General features: G+C 44.0%; 1 protein-coding gene across 4 annotated transcripts in view; it reads left to right on the top strand.

Moving 5' to 3' along the window:
• The window catches only part of WWC1 (WW and C2 domain containing 1), a 141,516-nt gene that overhangs the window by 51,279 nt on the left and 70,649 nt on the right, over positions 1-19,588 (top strand). For all 4 annotated transcript variants that reach the window (XM_075900176.1, XM_075900177.1, XM_075900178.1 and 1 more), the window contains exon 2: positions 18,829-18,938. In XM_075900176.1, coding sequence (XP_075756291.1) covers positions 18,829-18,938 — 110 coding nt within the window. The remainder of the gene's footprint in view (positions 1-18,828; positions 18,939-19,588) is intronic.

Below are 19,588 nucleotides of genomic sequence, written 5' to 3'. Positions count from 1 at the left end.
GGGACGGTCCCCAGCAGACCACAGGCACCGGGACTGAAGCGGCAGCAGCGGCGGTTCCCCGCGCCTCTGAGGCTTTGCTCTGGCAAAGCCTCAGAAGCGCGGGAACCCGCCCGGTGCCCCTGGTCTGCTGGAGACGGTCTCCAGCAGACCAGGGGCACCGGAGCAACTTACGAACGGGGCTTTCTCGCCCCGGAGCTCGCAGGTAGCAATCCGCCACCTCGACCTCCGGGGCGAGAAAGTCCCGTTCGTAAGTGCGGATCCGACATAAGTCAGATCCGCGTAAGTCGGGGACTGCCTGTATTGAACGGTGAACCCCATCCTAGAAACACGTAACAAATCTCTTCCCTTACCGTGGCCACCTAAAACACATGGGGTTAGGCAATTCTTATGCTAATGTTTTAGCAAAAGATTTAGCAAGGTCTCACTAGGTTGATGTAACTAAGGGCACAATTTGGCCACCTGCATGGCAGTGGCTTCACTTGTGTGGTTAGTGATCATGGGCTTTGAGCTCTGTTTTCATCACCTTTTCCCTCAACTGTTGGAATCCAAGGGAGTACTTTGTAGTATTAGGTTCCTGCTGACTGGATGAAGAAAGACCTGACTATGATACCATCAAAAAGAGCTTCTTTGCTGCTTCCCCTATGGCCTTCAAAGGTAATTTTATCTCCTTTGAGAAGGCACTCAGAAAGGAAATCGAGTTACTATAGTGACTGACTGCTCTGATGTGCTTGAGGATTGGAGCAGAGAATTGAATAATGAATGTGTAGGTGTATATACTTCATAATTGCTCTTGTAAAGAATGGATTTCTGTAGTCTTAGGGAGCTACTTGCCGAGATAACTGCTGTAGATGCTAGACCAAACCATCGCTATATATCTAAGAATTAGCAGCATTACTTTTATTTATTTATAAGGATTGAGATCTGTAAAATAAAAATTATTTGTAGTTTAATATTCCCTTTCCTCAGGCATCGTCAAGGCTCTTTGCAAACAGTATGCCTCCCCACCCATGTAATAGATACCGTATTACTTGTTACAGCCAGGGGAGCTGACAGCCACACTGTCTCCCTGGGAAAATGGTGATGGAGACCTGGCTCTGTGATCCCAGAAGGGCATGGCTTTGACTGGAAGGGGTAGGAGCCAGGGCAGCCAGCTCTCAGAACCACCCAGGGTGACCATCCCACCCCCAGCCCTTAGAGTAACCTGGAGAATGGTGCTCTGGCGGCGATTTAAAGGGCATGCAGCTCGAGGCGCCACTGCTGCTGCAGTAGCAGCACCCGGAGCCCTCACTCTTTTGAATTGCGAGGCTCAGGGGCAGTTTCCCCTTTTCCCCAACCCCCTGCAGGCAGCAGACCCAGTTATACCCAATTTACAGATCAGCATGGCTACAACTCGGGCATTTTGACATTACTCAAATTGAGTTGTATTTGGATTTTGTTATTTGACAGGGACAAGACCTTGAAGAAGTTTGAGGCTATAACCAGATTCTCTCCTCCCCCCCCCCCCCCCCCCCGCTTTCCCCACCAAAACCAAACTCTTGCTCCTGCTTTTCATCCACAAACCCAAGGTCCAAAAAGACATTCAGTTTTGCAGTAAAAGTAGCACAAGGATTGGCAGACATTTCACTTGACAGTCCTGACATAGCTGTGTTTGAATTGTTGCCCATGAAACAAACAGACTTTGTAAGAAACTCATCTGGGGAAAGAGGAAATTAAAAAAAAAAAAACCAAGTTGCTTTAGCTGTTGAATTCTGATGCTAATGCTGTAGCCTTAAGTAGAAACTGACACAATGCACCTGAATGATCCAAGGATTATATTTGTCAATTATTCAGGCTATAACTATCAGTCCAGTGAACTGCAGGAAATCCCCTAAGCTCAAAGTCCACCACTTACAGATAGTTAGCACCATAAAATAAGTTATGTGAGGCTATGTGACCTACTTGAGAAATAATTCTGAATTCATTAAGTAAAACTACAAATTTAAACCTCCCTTTCATTTCTTTGAAGGTATAAGAGGAGCCAAGTGGCATGGGATTAAAGACAATTTTAAGGGATATGTAAAAATTCGAAGGTGCATTGTTCTCTGAGGAATGCACACGCATCTGAGGTTTACACAGACTGTGTAGTATGTAGGCATATCACAGTACACAAAAGCAATGTGTGTGGTTTTAGCTATGGTTTTTGGGCACTGCAAGAAGTACTGAAACCAAAAGGTTGTAAAGATGACTTTGTGTCTTAAAATATAAAAGAGCTTTTAAAGTAAATGTCAAAGTATTCTGATATCTAGAGATACAATTCCATTATTCTGCAGCTTCAGTCAAAAATTTCATTGTATGTGGATGTGATGTTACAGCTCTGTGAAACAAACTGCCTATCAAACAAAAGTCATCTTTGTACCTGTATTTACCATCAGATTTATATCTGAGGTTTTGATTGACAGCTGAGGAGCTTGATGGAATATATAGACTTTCTGAATTTGGAAGGAAGGGCTCTCTGATCTGATAATGTTTACTCATGTTTGTGTATGAGTTTATGTAATATCGGAATTAATAAAAATTAATCAACTAGCATTAACTTCCTTGTTAAATACAAACATGCAGTAAAAGCACTGAAATGTTAAAACCCAGTATAACTTGCAACAATGAACTATATTGCTGTTGCAAAGACCAGTCTTGTTAGCATATTATATCCTGTACTCACTATGCACAATTCAACAGAATGGTTAACCACTGAGAAATGCTAAAAGAACAAGTTTTTCAGAACAAGTAATTCTGGGCCTCCTGAAAGCCTCCAAATATTAGATTCCAAAATATTTCACTGATCAGTTCCTCTTAGGGTATCACTTCCAGAGATAATTGCATCGAAGTTGGAGCTGATTGAAGAGGAAATTAAGAAAGAGAAAGGAAAGCAGTGTAACAACTGACACACATATTGTATGCCAAGAAAATGAGTTTTGAAACTCCAACTGAAAATATTACACTGATGCCTTTTCGCTCCCTGAATCAGAAGTAAGGCAGCTAGAGAGGAGATGAATGTAAATGCTTGTAAATAACTTCTGGTGGTCCGGGAGCACTCAGGCTATAATTTACAGGAATATCATTGTGACCGTGTTCTAGGGTGCTGCCTGAGACTATGGGACTATTGTGCCCCCTTAACTACCAAGCCTGGGCTGTCTGTCACAATGCTTTGCTAGTGACAAGCTGCAAACCCCTTCTGATGTTCTGATCACTCAGAAAAATGGTACAGGAAGCCCCTCACCCAGCTAGATTTCCTGATGCTCCCCAGCTATTCTTGAATCTCTCATAAACGGGTACCAACCGAATCCCTCCAGCTCCCAGCCTGGTACCTCAGGAATACTGAGCAGTGCAAATTGATTAATTAGTTCACCACCTCATCAGTGGAAAGTGGATGTACATCAGCCTTTGTGAAACCTGAATAAATTTACCAAAGATTTTTGGCAAAGCCATCGGTAAACATAAACAGTAAAAAGTTTTTTAGGTCACTGTAAGTTAAAAAGGCAAAATGTTAGAGTGGTTACCTAAATAAAATAAAATACAAGCATGTACTCTAAACTCTCAACCCTACGTGCCTGAGCAACATTTAGATTAAGCAGTTTTTCTTGCCCCTCTAGATATTACAATCCTTAAAACTGACCAGTCTCCCCGGTTGGAGTCTTCAGTCTTTTTCTCAGTGTCCTTGGTGCTTGCAGCATGGATGGGGGCCGGAGAAGGGTGAAGCATCCCCCACTATGTTCTATTTTATATCTTTAGTCCATGTGCTTGGGTAGCACAAGTCCAGGCATTTTTGGTGGGCATTTCTGAGTCCCCAGGAAAGGGGGAGCAACTCCCCTGTTGTGGCCTTATGCAGATGAGTCCTTGCTGGATCTTCACTGTTAATGGTTGTTTCACACCCGCCCAGGCGTTGGTTCCTTTCCTTGCTGTTGTCTCTGGGAAGCTAATATCTGACTCATTCCCCAATTTACAGCATGTTTTAGTAGCTATCATACAACCATCTCATAACTCAATATGAATATCTTTAGTGTATGTGTAGAAAGGACAGCGTGGCTATGTCTAGACTGCAAGCCCCTTTTGAAAAAGAGAGTCTCGACTACAACCAGTACTTTCAAAAAAGCAAGCCGCTTTTTTGAAAGAGAGCACCCAGGCAGTCTGGATGCTCTCTTTCGAAAAAATCACAGTTTGCATTACATAGCACCTTTTTTCGAAAGAGCACTTTTGGAAAAAGGCGTTCTTCCTCATAAAACGAGGTTTTCCAGGGTCAAAAAAACTGCTGCCCTGAAAGGAACAAAGCCCTGTAGTCTAGAGACACCCTGGGTTTCAGCAGTTCATAACCTTTCCTCTGATACCTCACAAGGCATGTTTATGTGCAATATCACAATTATATACAAATGAGGAATCTGGGGGTTAGAGGATGCTTCCCCAAGGAATAGAATGTCACAGTCATTCCTGTCAGTCACTGTCTGGCTGAGCTTACTTGTGCCCTCTGGGTTACTGAGAGTGCTTCTTATTTAATTAGTAATGTAGGTGATGACCACAGTTAATGGCTTCTAGGTTGAACTGTTCTTAACCGGGATTCTCTGGTCTGGCAACAACCCTGGTCGGGTAGGACCAGGGATGTCTCAAAACCAGAGAGTCCTGGGGAAGGGCTCATGGTCGGGAGCCCTGCAGTGGAGCTGGAGCCCTTCAGTGAAACTGCCCGGCAAGACCGGGAGGCAATGGGGTTGCTTGGCAGCACAACCAGGAGCCTGGTAGCCTTGCTTCTACCGCCAAGCAGCACCTAGGTATGAACTGTAACTTGCCCTTATTTTAAAAGCAGGTTGTCCTTGCCTTTGGAGGAGTACAATTCAGAATTTTGCTGCTGAGATCCCTCTCTCAAGTTAGCATAGAATCATAGAACCATAGAGCTGGAAGAGACCTCAAAAAGTCATCCAGTCCAGCCCCCTGCTCTGGGCAGGACCAATCCCAACTAAATCAACCCGGCTTTGTCAAGCCAAGACTTAAACACCTCTAGGGATGGAGACTCCACTACTTCCCTAGGTAACCCATTCCAGTGCTTCACTACCCTCCTAGTAAAATAGTTTTTCCTAATATCCAACCTGGACCTCTCCCACCTCAACTTGAGACCATTGCTTGTTCCTTTTTGCATTTCTTCCCAGTATCCGACTTTCCCACTCCCCTCAGTTTTGGTCACCACCCCCCAACAACCCTAGTTTAAAGCCCTCCTCAATAGGTTTGCAAGCCTGCCTGCAAAGATGCTCCTTCCTCTCTGGGGGTATGTCTACGTTACCACCCTAGTTCAAACTAGGGTGGTTAATGTAGGCAACCGGAGTTGCAAATGAAGCCCGGGATTTGAATTTCCCGGGCTTCATTTGCATGTTGCCGGGCGCCGCCATTTTTAAATGTCCGCTAGTTCGGACTCCGTGCCCGCGGCTACACGCGGCACGAACTAGGTAGTTCGGAATAGGAAGCCTAATCTGAACTACCTAGTTCGTGCCGCATGTAGCCGCAGGCACGGAGTCCGAACTAGCGGACATTTAAAAATGGCGGCGCCCAGCAACATGCAAATGAAGCCCGGGAAATTCAAATCCCGGACTTCATTTGCAACTCCGGTTGCCTACATTAACACCCTAGTTGGAACTGGGGTGGTAGTGTAGACATACCCTTGGTTAGGTGGATCCCATCTCTTCCTAACAATCCTTGTGCCCAGAACAGGGTCGAAGAAACCAAAGCCCTCTCTGCGACACCACCTGCACAACCACACATTTACTTCCTCAATTCAACGATCCCTGCCCAGTCCTTTCCCTTCAACAGAGAGGATGGACGAGAACACCACTTGTGCTCTGAATTCTTGGATCCTTCTTCCCAGCACTACATAATCCGCAGTAACCTGCTCAAGGTCGTTCTTGGCTGTATTGTTAGTTCCCACATGGAGAAGGAGGAAGGGGAAGCAATCTGAAGGTTTGATCAGTTTGGTAAGCCTCTCAGTCACATCTTGAATGCGAGCTCCCGGTAAGCAGCACACCTCTCGAGACTCCAGGCCCGGATGGCAGATGGATGGCTCAGTCCCTCTTACGAGGGAGTTCCCGACCACCACTACCCATTATTTTCTTTTGGGGGTGGTGGCCGTGGAAACCCCATCCCTAGAACTACACATCCCATGCCTTCCAGTAGATGGTGTTCCCTTCCAGTTTCTTCCTTGTGAGGTCCCTTCCAAAGCATTCAGCACTGCAGAGCCTGCGGAGAGAGCCTGAAAGCGATTACTTACCTCTATAGCATTGGGGAATTCCCGTGCTGGCCTTTTACCCCTTCTCGAAGATACATGCTGCCATTTCTCTTCCTGGTCCCATATTGCCCTCTCTGGTTCTTCCACCTGCCATGCTTGAAGGATCAAACACTGCCTTCTATCGAGGAAGTCTTCAACCTCTGTGATCGAGCGTAGGGTCGACACTTGGGCCTCCAGTCCTCTAATTTTTTCTTCAAAAATGGCAGCCAGCTTGCACTTAGTGCAGATGAAATCCGTTCTTTCTTCCAGGAGGAAGACAAACATGGCACACTCCGTGCAGATAACAACAGCAGACCTATCACCATTCATCGCTGCTGTCCTGGAGAAGGGAATTAAAAAGAAAGACGAGAACCTCGCCCCTTTCCCTCTCCCCTTCCCAACTCCCTCTCTAAACTCCCTGTTAGCACTCACCTGTTTGCAAACTCCTTGGTCGCTTGCCCACTGCCTTATAAAGCTCTGGAGTGCCTGAAAGTCCCCCTCCCGCCCCCCGACACACGAAGGCTCAGCCAATCAGCAGAGGCTTCTAGAATTCAAACTTTAATTAGACGCCAACGGTTTCCACCTGCCAATCACAGCACACACTCCATGAAGGGGAGCGTAATGGAAATTTCATTTGAAAGACACAATTTGCACTTGCAGGGCACATTCCATGGGATAATCTAATAAAGACTGGCAGCATCCTTGTGTAATCAGTATAGGAATTAGTATTAGGCCCATTTCATAGATGGGGAAACAGAGAGAGAAATTCAAGTCACTTGTCTAAAATAACATAACAAGATTAACGACTGGAACAAGAGACAGGGAGAGGGTGTCCCAGGCGTCTTCTAATTGAATACATTCTTATGTTTGATGGAAAATAATGATGCAGGTCTCTAGAGCACTGTCTGAGCATTGTGGGGTCACTTGTGATCTGAGTTTGATCTGCATGATGTACACAAGCTGTAAATGATCACGGCTTTAATTCTTATTTGTTACCTGAAGCCTCTTTGGATAGCAGCAGGGCCAGATTAAGAAAGGGGCTTTATGGGCTGTAGCCCAAGGCTCCGAGCTAAGGTGTTCCTGGCCAGCCCTTCTTGGCAGGGCAGGCGGAGGAAGCGACTCAGCGCCATTTCTCCATGCCCCACAGTGCGTATTGGCCAGGAATCATGCAACAGGGAACTCCGGGGGGCAGTGCCTACAGGCAAACATGGGTCAGCTTGCGCACTCCAAAACCCTTAGCCCCAGCCTTATCCCGCTCTTGCACCCCAAATGCCTCATCCTCAGCCCCACCCCAGAGCTCATACTTCTGCTTGGAGCCCTCACCCCTCCTGCACCCATCCTCTTGCCTCAACCTGCAGCCCCTTCCCGCACACTGAACTCCTCATTTTTGGCCCCACCTTGGAGCCTAAGGGGGGCACACAAAATCTAATAGCTTCTGGGAACCCAGAAGTTAGGGGCAGGGCCAGATAGGAACCCTCAAATTGTATTGAATAACTATTTTCTTTGTGAGTGCTAACCATAGTTTTCGCAAATAATTTAAGTTTAAGTTGATGGAGTGATTTGACTTGGTTATGAATTGTAATGAAGCAAGTTTTCTTATCATCCAGAATGAATGAAATCCCAATGGTTAAAAAGCCCCATTTGCAGTGAGCAGGGAATAAACAAAACAACGCCCCGAAAGGAACAAAGAAATGTAATACACAAAGGCCCTAATAAAGCATCCAATAATGTAATTCTTCTACTTGATCCCCAGATGGGAGCCCATCCATCTGAGGCTTTCATATTCAGATACTATGTGGTGAATTATCACAAAGTGTACAGTGAACAGTTTAGGAAATGGTTCACTTTTCAAACTTCTTATTGCAGCCATCAATAAATCTAGGGAAACCTTTTAATTCTGGATAAAAGTGCAGACTCGTAGGACATCACTCTTTTTAAGGAAATTCCTATCTGGATTGTCACTCTTTAAAGGGGGAACTCTGTGTGCTTGTTAACCGTGTGAACATTTTCTCTGAGCCTGAAGGTAAAGGAGTGCCATCCTGGGACTTGTGCGGTCTGAATTATTACAAGCATGCATGTGAATTACCCAAGGCAGTAAGGAAAGGCCAACACAATGTCTTGTTTAAGCTTGACTGAGAAGAGTAATTAAGCATGTAGCTTATGTTTAAAATGTGACTTTTAGAATCCTCTGCTGCCTTGTTTATCTCTGGATTTGTGGATCAAGGGATTGGAGGGGATGTGCAAACAGCCCTAAACCTCTGAGAACAGAGAGGAGCCAACAGAACATGCTGAACTCTTCTCTCTCAGAAAATTCTTCACACCTGTTCTGCACACTTGGGGCTGTGAAGCGGGGATACTGAGCCAAGAAGAGCCTCTATTTATTTCCCATCATTAGAAATTTCTTTAAAAGGTGTAGGGTATGTTAAATACTTTCACAGTTACTTTACAGGGTTCGAATTCCAGTTTCTGTAGACGTGATTTTTCCTGAGTTAACTTGGCAGCCATAAATACTTGAGTAAAATGTGATGGTCATATTGGAAACTGGAGGACCCTGACAAGTGCTTTTGTATATCTCAAGTGTAGTTCACAGTAGGGATATAATAGTGTAGTCAATTAACCAATAAGCAGATGCTTACAGGTTAATGCTATAGACTATACTCATCTCCTGCCTGCCTGCCTCCGGCCCCCTTTGCCCCCCACCCTCCCGCCCCACCAGTAAATTTGTAGTAGGGTGGCCAGCAGCCCAGCTCAGTCCTCGCTTGCGATGGGTCTGGGACCTACATCTGCTGCAGTTCTGCATTTAAATGTATTAGGCAGCCTGGCTCATTTCTGAGACACGCTGGGCCCGGGAGCTCAGACCATCCTGCACCCTGGATAAGGGCTGCTGCCACCCCATGTTGCTGCCTCTGTATTAGAGGAAGCGGCACAGGGCAACAGTCAGCCAGTTCGTGAGGGGCGCTGGTTTTTAAATTAGCTCCCCTTGCAGACCAGTTCCTACCTGGCATCCCACACTGCTGCCTCTGATACTGAGGCAGCAACCCCAAGTGGCAGGGGGCTCCCTGGGAGTTGGGGCCAGAGTGCACTGGCTGCCTGCCCCACCCCCAGGGACTTCAGAATAGTTGAGTAACCGATAAGAATTCATGGTTACTCGACTATTCAGTTAACCAATATTTAGCATCCCTAGTTCACAGGATCGTATGTGACCATCTCTATTATCACAAGGCTAATAACCTTTCATATTATGCTGTATTAATCCTGATCAGGGAAACCATTATTAAAGCTCTGTGTTTTCATTATCAGCATCTCTGCCTTTTATGGCAGTTTTGCCTTAGAGAGGGCTGCAAGACTGGATCTTCGGGGCCAGGTTAATCCCTGTGTTGGAAGAAAGGGAACGTTGATTGCACCTTCCAGCATTGTCTGATGCTGAGGGCCAAGGCAAGGCTAGGACGGCTCTGGGGCTGCTCTAATTTGCACCTCATAGAATTACCTATCTTGTATTTGCAACAGGAGGTAATTGACATGGAGCAGCCACACTCCCTCCAGTTCATCTTGCAGGGCCCCATGGCCAACTTGTAGGGGCCTGTGTGGCCCCTCTGGGCCAGCATAGCTTAACTGGTATGTAGTGGCTGACCTGAATTCCCCCCTCAAATATATCCCTGGGCATGTAAGATCCAGTTGCTGAGGAGAGAATTCGGCATTTTCATGTGAAATGAAGTCAAAGTGGTTAATGCTGCTGCTTTTTATAACCAATGACATTTTCACTTTAACCTTTTGGAAATTAGTAGAAGCAGATCAGAATGAAAAACAAAAGACATCACTTCAGCTTGCACTGTATGAGCATTGTGGGGCCAGTTTGATCTGCATGATGTACGCAAGCTGTAAATGATCGCTTGGCATACTTGTTACATGAAGCCTGTATGGATAGGAGCAGGGCAGGATTAAGAAAGGGGCTTTACAAGCTGTAGACCTGGGCTCCAAGCTAAGGTGTTCCTGGCCAGCCCTTCTTGGCAGGGCAGGGGGAGGAGGCGACGTGGCGCACTGCCATTTCTCCATGCCCCACAGTTCCTATTGGCCAGGAATTGTGGAACTGAGAGCGCTGGGGGGCAGTGCCTACAGGCAAACATGGGTCAGCTTGCACGCTCCAAAGCACTTAGCCCCAGCCTGTACCCCGCTCTTGCACCCCAAATGCCTCCTCCTCACCCCCACCTCAGAGCCCGTGCTTCTAGTTGGAGCCCTCACCCCTCCTGCACCCACCCTCCTACCTCAACCTGCAGCCCTTTCCCACACACTGAACTCCTCATTTTTTGCCCCACCCTGGAGCCTAATAGCTTCTGGGCACTCAGAAGATAGGAGCAGGGCCAGATAGGAACCCTCAAATTGTATTGAATAACTATTTTTTTGTGAGCGCTAAACCTAATTTTTGCAAACAATTGAAGTTTAGTTGATACAGAGGTTGCCAGCATGCTTGGAGCAGAGAGGTCTTTTCACCTGTTTTAATATACTTGGTTTTGCACATCTAATTGTTATTAATTGCATTCTTAAAGGTCTCTGGCCTAGCCAACATAGCGGGGGGTGGTGTATGTACTGGAATGTATTCAGCTTCAGGAGGAGACACAGCTCACTAGTGCACATGGCTCCTGGCACTATGATCACTGCTGCGGGAGGGGCCAACTGGCTACCCCTCCTCCTCCTGCTGCAGACTGCATGCATGTGAGGTGCGCTTGTCAGGCACTCTGCTGCAGACCCTCCCCCTCCAGTCAGGCTGAGGGTATGTGTACACTTGGCATGCAGCATCCTCCAGGTCTGGGCAGAGCTAATTCTGTGGCAGATCAGAGCCAGGGCTGGTGGTGGGTCTGGATGCTCAGGGGGTGGGCCATGACCCATCCAGGCCCACCTGTAGCTAAACCCCTGGTGCATGTATGTATTACATTTTCTTATTCATTTAATGAAAAATTGATACTCGCGTCTAATATCTGAATCTAATCTGAATGCGTGGTGCCCAAGGAATGCAAGACTTGATCCATGCTGGGGAAGGAAAACATATGCCTGTTGAGGATTACCTGTTGTGATCCCTTCCTCTGGGGCATCTGGTATGGCCTCTGTTGGCAGACAGGATACTGGGCTAGATGGACCTTTGGTCTGACCCAGTATGGACGTTCTTAGGAGGAGGAGGATACAAAGCGAATGAGCCATGAAGTGCGGAGAAGTGTAGCGCTGTAAAGCAAAACACATAATGAATAGGAAAACTGATATATAGACTATCACAGCAATCAGACCGGTTGGGATAAAATAGTTTTGCTTCAGGATTTTCTGATTTTTTTTTTTTTTTGTAAGATTATACTGATTTTTTTTCTTGGTTCATTTTTTTTTAGGTTGCTAGCAGCTTATTTGTTAAACATTGTAAAGTTTATTGAGGAAAACAATAAAGCAAGAAGAAAAATTCTAGATTTATTTGGAATATGCTGTTTGTTGGAGGGTCAGCTCAGTGACCTAATGGGAGAGTCTGAAACCTTTGCTTTTAAACTTTTCACAGGCTGTGCCACCTCCTGCATGTGCTCTTTCTGCCCAGGGAACAGGGAAGCTTCCTTTTACGTTCTCTCATTTCAGATTAGACTCTCCTTGTTGGCAGAAATAATGGAATTTGGTGCCAAAATCTCACCCAAGATCTGTGGGCAGATCTTGTTTCCATGCTGGCTCCCAACTTCCTCCGGGACTTAGTAGTATAGCTCTTGCGAGAACCGTATCTCCAGACAATTGAACGCACTGGCTTCGATCCCACCCAGTAATGGATGTTCTGTAGCCTGGAGAGGGATGGCAAGTACAGTGAGATGCAAAGGAAGTGGAATAGCATTGGAGAGGTCAAATGCAGAGTGGTTGGTCCTCTGGCCAATGCCTTGGGGCGAGGGGGTGGCAGGGCAGGGTACCATGCCAAAGAATTTGGTCCATGCTAAGGAGGCTGATGTGCCCTAAAATGATTAACTTCCAAAAATCTGATTAGATAGTATATCTTATGACTTCTCAAAACATTTTTGAAGTCCAGTTGAATATATTACACAAGGTACATTTATTTTGGAAAGAATATGCCGTTTCTGTCCCCCCCTCGCTTTGTGGATAAGAAATGCTAGTGAAGTGCTAGTTATGACTGGGGACTTATAACTTGGTGAGGTACTTTAGTTGCTAATGCACTGCTGAAAAGCCATAAAATCCTCTGAGTAAACATGCAGGTTTTAGAAATAAAATAACTTGACCCAAAGATACAGCATTGCAGCCAGCAGGTTAGAAGAATGAAATCTAGTACTGATAAGATCATAAAGATGATCTAGGGACAGATTTCTTTGTTTTGAAATATTTGCAGTAGAATTTTACAGCTGTTTACCTGGTGATTTATAGCAGCTCTCTACTGCAGGGAATTCTTGGAATCTATTTGCACACTTTTGCTAGGGGTACTTATTTAACAATTTGCTACAGCAGATCAACTGCTTCAGGGCAACACTTCTAATAAAGTAAAACTAAAATTCAGTAGAGAGTAGGCTTAGAGACATTCTTGTCATCTTACATAGCTCTTATGTGGGATCAAGATTCAGGGTCTGAAAACCTGAGACACAGATGGTGACGAACTCTATTTTTTCCCTTGTCAAACACATTTTAACATGTTGATTTTACCAGACACATAAAAATGCCTGTTTGCTCTAAAGTGCTGCTCTACTCTGAAAAGCGAAGCTATCCAGAATGGGGAGAAGTGATGTTCCTTGCCTGTCACTCGGGATGCATTTACACAGCACAGTTATTTTGAAATAACAATGCGAGCGTCTACACAGCAATTCCGTTATTTTGAAATAACAGACGGCTTATTTCAAAATCTGTAAACATCATTCCACAGGGAATAATGCTTATTCTGAAATAGCTATTTTGGAATAGCAGTAATGTGGATGCTCCCAGGGCCATTAAGAGTAATGTTTCCCCAGTGCCTCCTGGGGCTCTAATTCTAGGTAGCATGTCCACATTAGGGAAGCCTGCCTTGGACTAATTTTGAGGCTTCCAAGTGGTATAGACGTGCTATTTCGAAATAAGCTATTTCAGAAAAAAAGTTCCAAAATAGCTTATTTCGAAATAAGTGTGCTGTGTAGATGAACGCTCTGTGACTCTAGATTAAATTTGCTCAGTTTACAAGTAAAGATATTACCTAACTGCTAGTCTTGCAGACTTGCTCTTGGGTCTGAAAGCCATGTTGGGTTCATCCAGGTGCTTGTCTCCCACCAGTAATACAAATGCTGTAATAGGTATATAGTTAATATATCTGTTAATGTGTGAGCCAGATAGATTCCAGCTCATTCTTCCTGCTAGCTCTGCAGAGCAACAAATGTAATTTGCAGTTGAAATTACTTCAGTGGCTAAAAATCAGCAGAACTAACTCCAAATGCTTTCAGGGAGTAGGTATGTTGTTGTGTTCTCTATATAAGTGCAGTTGAGGATAGATCACAGGTAGACTCTACTAGAAAATAGCTAGTCAGAATATTTCTTATTGAAGTACATAAGAACGGTCATATTAGACTAGCCCAGTATCCTGCTTCTGATGCTGGTCAGTGTCAGATACTTCGGAGGCAGTGAAGAAAACAGGGCAATCTTGAGTGATCCTGAAGTCCTGTCCCAGCTTTTGGCAGCTGGAAGTTAGGGACACCCATCACAGGAAGTTATGGTTTTTAAGAGTAGGTTGGATAGACATCTGTCAGGGATGATCTAGATCTGTGGCTCTCAACTGGTGCTCCCTGGACTGCTGGTCGTCTATGGTGACTTTTTTGGTGGTCCACAGGAACATTGGCCAAAGTCACATAGCGTGAGCAGGTGCCACCTTTAGGCTGTTTTACGCCGTGTTCACAAGCATGCGGCGCGTCATCCATAGTGTCACCTAGGACGCAACCGCAATGTGTTGCCAGTAACTTCCGTCTGAGGCTCTGAGCGTCAGTGTAGCTGCTGTCGTCGTGCTAAGTGGTTGCTGTGTCGTTTGTCCTGTGCTACATGTGCTGTTTTACAGGTGTGGTGTAGTTGATAATGGCAATGACAGGAAGAAATGTCAAGCACAAGTATTCGGAGGACTACATCAAATTCGGCTTCACTTGTCAAAGAAAAAGAAGGCATGGATTTGCCACAATGTGTTATTTGTTTTAAAGTCTTGGGGAGTGACTCAATGAAACCGGCTAAGCTGAAACGTCATCTCGAAAAGTGTCACCCTAACTTGTTGCAAAAGGATGAAGATTATTTTGAGCGGCGGTTATCAGGTCTGAAACGGCAGCGCCTCGACTCAACAAGTGCATTCTACAATAAGACAAGCAATGCAGTGCGCGCTTCCTACATTGTTGTATACAAAGTTGCACAGGCCAAGTAGCCTCATTCCATTGTAGAGCAACTTGTGCTCTCCTGTGCAAAAGAGATGGAATGGCTTGTTGTTGGTGAGGAAGCAGCAAGGAAGCTGAATGATATATCTGTCTCTAACGACACAGTATCGAGACAGATAAATGAGATATCACAGAACATCAGTGAACAAGTTGTGGATGAAATAAAGATGTCTCCAGTGTTTGCCATGCTACTGGATGAATTGGCCGACATCGCATTGTACTCTCAGCTATTGGTGTTCACACGATACATGGTTGAGGGAGACTTCAGAGATGAGGTTTGGGTGGGTTTTTTTGGTAAGACTCTTGATACTACCACAAAGGCTCAGGATGTGATGGAAATTGTTAACAATTTATTTGAAGTACATGGTCTGGATTGGGTAAATCTTGTGGGTGTCATCACTGATGGTGCATCTGCCACGCTGGGCTCAAGATCGGGCTTCCAAACGTGGTGAAACAGTGCGCTCCAATGGTAATTGGAGTTCATTGCTTCATTCATAGGGAAGCTTTGGCGTCAAAAACATTGCTTGATCAACTGAACACCATTTTCAAAGGGTTGGGGAGGGGGTAGCTCAGTGGCTTGAGCATTGGCCTGCTAAACCCAGGGTTGTGAGTTCAATCCTTGTGAAGGCCATTTAGGGAATTGGGGCAAAAATTTGCCACAGATGGTACTTGGTCCTGCTGTGAAGGCAGGGGACTGGACTTGATCACCTTTCAAGGTCCCTTCCAGTTCTAGGAGATAGGCAATCTCCATTATTTAATTTATTTATTTATCAAATCATCGGCTCCGAACACCAGGCTGTTCAAAAGATTTTGCCTGGACATGGGTTCCGACTTTGATGTGTTGCTGTTCTACACTTCTGTACGGTGGTTGTCAGCAGGGAATGTACTCAACAGAGTTTTTCAATTGAGAGAGGAGTTGGATTTATTTCTCCAGGCTCAAAGAAAAGAGGAATTCCAAAATGTGCTGATGCAGTCAAATTTAAAACTTGCGTATTTTGTCGATATTTTTGGAATATTGAACAAACGGAATACTCAGCTGCAAGGGAAAGGTGCAAATCTGTTCTCTCACCAAAGCATCATCAAGGCTTTTCTTGACAAATTGAAACTCTAAGTCAAAGGCAATAATTTGGTTCAATTTCCATATGTGGATGCCATGCTTGGGGAAAAGGAAGCCATTCGGACGCAAAGTTTCGATCATTTATGGAAACTGAGGTGAATTCCAATTATACTTTCCGGAGGTGGACAGGACAAGGGATGGATTATCTTTCATCAGGAATCCATTTATAACAGATGTTAATAGTGTTCCAGAGAATCTGCAGGAGGAATTCTTGGATCTGAAAAATGATTTTGCGGCTCAAGATGTGTACCAGCAGTCTACCATAGAGAAATTTTGGACCAGCGTGATGGGAGTTACCCAAATTTGTCAGCACACGCAGTCAGATTTCTTTTGCCATTTGCATCAACTTATGTGTGAGACTGGATTTTCATGTTTGTTGCACGTTAAGTCCAAACAGAGGAATCGGCTTGCAGTGGAAAGCAATATTCGTTGTGCATTATCAAATACCACTCCAAACGTTGAAAAGCTTATCAGTGAAGAGAATCCAAAAATCTGTTAGTAAGGGTACATCTAGACTACATGCCTCTGTCGCCAGAGGCATGTAGATTAGGCTACCCGACATAGTAACATGAAGCGGCGATTTAAATAATCACCGCTTCATTTAAATTTACACGGCTGCCGCGCTGAGCCGACAAACAGCTGATCAGCTGTTTGTCGGCTCAGCGCGATGGTCTGGACGCGCGGGTGTCGACGTCAAAGGTATTTGTCGACCACCCAGGTAAACCTCATCCCAGGAGGTTTACCTGGGTGGTCGACAAATACCTTTGACGTCGACACCCGCGCGTCCAGACCATCGCGCTGAGCCGACAAACAGCTGATCAGCTGTTTGTCGGCTCAGCGCGGCAGCCGTGTAAATTTAAATGAAGCGTCGATTATTTAAATCGCCGCTTCATGTTACTATGTCGGGTAGCCTAATCTACATGCCTCTGGCGACAGAGGCATGTAGTCTAGACGTACCCTAAGAAATAAATTTCAAACCAAAATGTTTGTTGTCTGCTCTTTTTTATCATGTCTCAAAAAGGAGGTGGTCCATGAAAATTTTTTGATTGGCCTGGTGGTCCGTGGACTGAAACAAGTTGAGAGCCACTGATCTAGATGGTGCTTAGTCCTGCCATGTGGGCAGGCGACTGGATTTGATCTCTTGAGTCCCTTCCAGTTCTAGTATTCTATGTCCCAGATCATATAGGTTAATAACCATGGATGGAGCTATCCTCTATTAAACTGTCCAATTCTTTTTTGAATCCAGCTATAGTTTTGGCTGCCTCAGTATTCCATGACAATGAGTTCCACAGGTTGACTATGCATTGTGTGAAGAAATACTGCCTCATGTTGTTTTAAACCTACTGTCATTAGGTGACCCCTGGTTCCTATGTTATGTGAATGGGTAAATAACACTTTTCTGTTCACTTTCTCCATACTATTCATAATTTTATAGAGCTCTGTCATATCCTTCCTTAATTGTTCTCTAAACTGAACAATCCAAGTCTTTTTAATCTTTCCTCACATAGAACCTGTTTCACACCCTCATCATTTTTGTTGCCCTTCTCTCTACTTTTCCCAGTTCTAATGTATCGTTTTAAAGAGGGGTGACCAGAACTGCATGCAGTATTCAAGGTGTGGGTGTCCTAAGAATTTATATTGTTTCTCTCATTGCCTGTCTCTTTCCTGGTTGTTTCTAACAATGTTAATTGTTTTTACTGCTGCTGCAAATTGAGCAGATATGTATTACTTTGTGTTTATCAACAATGAATTTCATCTGCTATTTTGTTGCCCAGTCATCCAATTTAATAAGTCCCCTTCGTAACGCTTTACAGTCTTCTTGGACTTAACTATTTTGAATACTTCTATATCAGCTGCATATTTTGTTCAACGTGTTTTCTAGATCACTTATGAATATGTTAAACAGCACTGATCCCAGTACATATCCCTGGGGTACCCTGTGATCTATGTCTTTCCTTTGTGAAAACTGACCATTTATTCCTATCCTTTGTTTCCTGTCTTTTAACCAGTTACTGATCCATGAGACAACTTTCTCTTATCCCATGACTCTTTACATTGCTTAAGAGCATTTGGTATGGGACCTTGTCAAAGACTTTCTAAAAGTCCAAGTACATTATCTCCACTGGATCATCTTTGTTCATATGCTTGCTGATACCCTCAAAGAAGTATAATAGATTGGTGAGGCATGATTTTCCTTTACAAAAGCCATGTTGACCCTTTCCCAAAATATTGTGCGGTTGTTGTATATATCTGTACTGTAATTGCCAGTATCATTTCAAGACCCTTTAAAAATGATGTTATATAAGCTATTCTCCAGTCATTTGATACAGAGGCTAAATTTAAGCAATAGGACGCATGCCACGCTTAGTAATTTTTCAGTTTCATATTTGAGTTTCTGCAGAACTCTTGAGTGAATACCATCTGCTCCTGGTGACTTACTGTTGTTCCATAGCCTCTATTGACATCTCAAGCTTGGTCAGTATCTCAGATTTGTCACCTTAAAAGAATAAAAAGAACTCTATGTTTCAATTGGCAGGTTACCCATTTTTGTAAAACTAAGCTATTTGAATGTCATTCAGAAAACAGAATGTATTGTCATGTGGTGACTGGCGTCATCTAGCAAATGGTCCCACATTCCTCGCCTCCTTACTATTGATTATGCAGCTTTAAATAGTCACATTTGTAAATCACATTTTTCATCTTGTTCTTATTTGTCTACAATTTTTTTTAATGCATGGTGTGTCCGCAAAGAGTTTTCAGTCTTTCAGTTTGGGAGCAGAATTGTTTCTGGCAAAGTTCTTAGTACTCATTCAACAGGAGAATACTGGCTGAACCAGACTAAGCCTGGGAATTTTGTCAGAACGTGAATTCATCTTGCTGTTAAAATAGAACAATGTATGGAGAATCACTTAAAAAATGAAACCTTTAAAATGTAGGCTCCCATAATTTTCCTATTGACTCTTTTCAATAAAGGTTAATATATTTATAAAGTATTTAGCTGGGAATTTAGTGTGTTAGATCAATTTTGTTTTGCATTGCAGGTATACTAAACCATTAACCTTTGCTGACTGCATTAGTGATGAATTGCCGTTAGGATGGGAAGAGGCTTATGATGCTCAAGTTGGAGTTTATTACATTGACCACAACACCAGTAAGTGATATATGTTCTGCAATACATTATTGTATGTAGCTCACTTATTGCTTGATTCGTTCTGCACATATTATCGATGCATATTAGAAATAAGCTCCAACAGCCAAACACATTGAGCCCCAAATAGAACTACACTGAAGCTTGTACACTGGAGGTAGGAGGGTGGAGAGGAAAGTGTTTTTGCTCCCTAGTACTTCAACAAAGAATTTGAAAACAACATTTTCTGGCAATTTAATTTCTCGTGTCCTTCAAAAGAAAAGAGTATTATTTGGGATGTAGGTAAGCAGCTGAGACACTGCTCAACTGTTGTGTTGTTTTGTTTTTGTTTCTTGTTTTTTGTCGGGAGGCCCAAATTTTTAACTTGCCTGAAAATATGGCTGAGAAACCTGTGATTAGTTTTTTTGGGCAAACTATATGGTTAATTCTAGATGGGCCATGTAGCTGCAGTGACCTGACTTGAAAGTGTTGCTGTTTTATCCATTTTCACAGGAAAAAAATACATGTTCTCACATACACAAATATGCTAATTTGGAAGACTGCTGCCTTTCATGAGAGGTAACCTTGAAACAAATTGCAAGTAAATAGTGTGTGATAACATTGTTGTGTATTTAAAAATAAAACAAATATAAGTTATTTTTTATTGTTGCCAA

The sequence above is a fragment of the Pelodiscus sinensis genome, chromosome 17 (assembly GCF_049634645.1).
Source record: "Pelodiscus sinensis isolate JC-2024 chromosome 17, ASM4963464v1, whole genome shotgun sequence".
NCBI classification, from domain to species: Eukaryota; Metazoa; Chordata; order Testudines; family Trionychidae; genus Pelodiscus; species Pelodiscus sinensis.
This window is presented reverse-complemented; position numbering and strand designations above follow the sequence as displayed.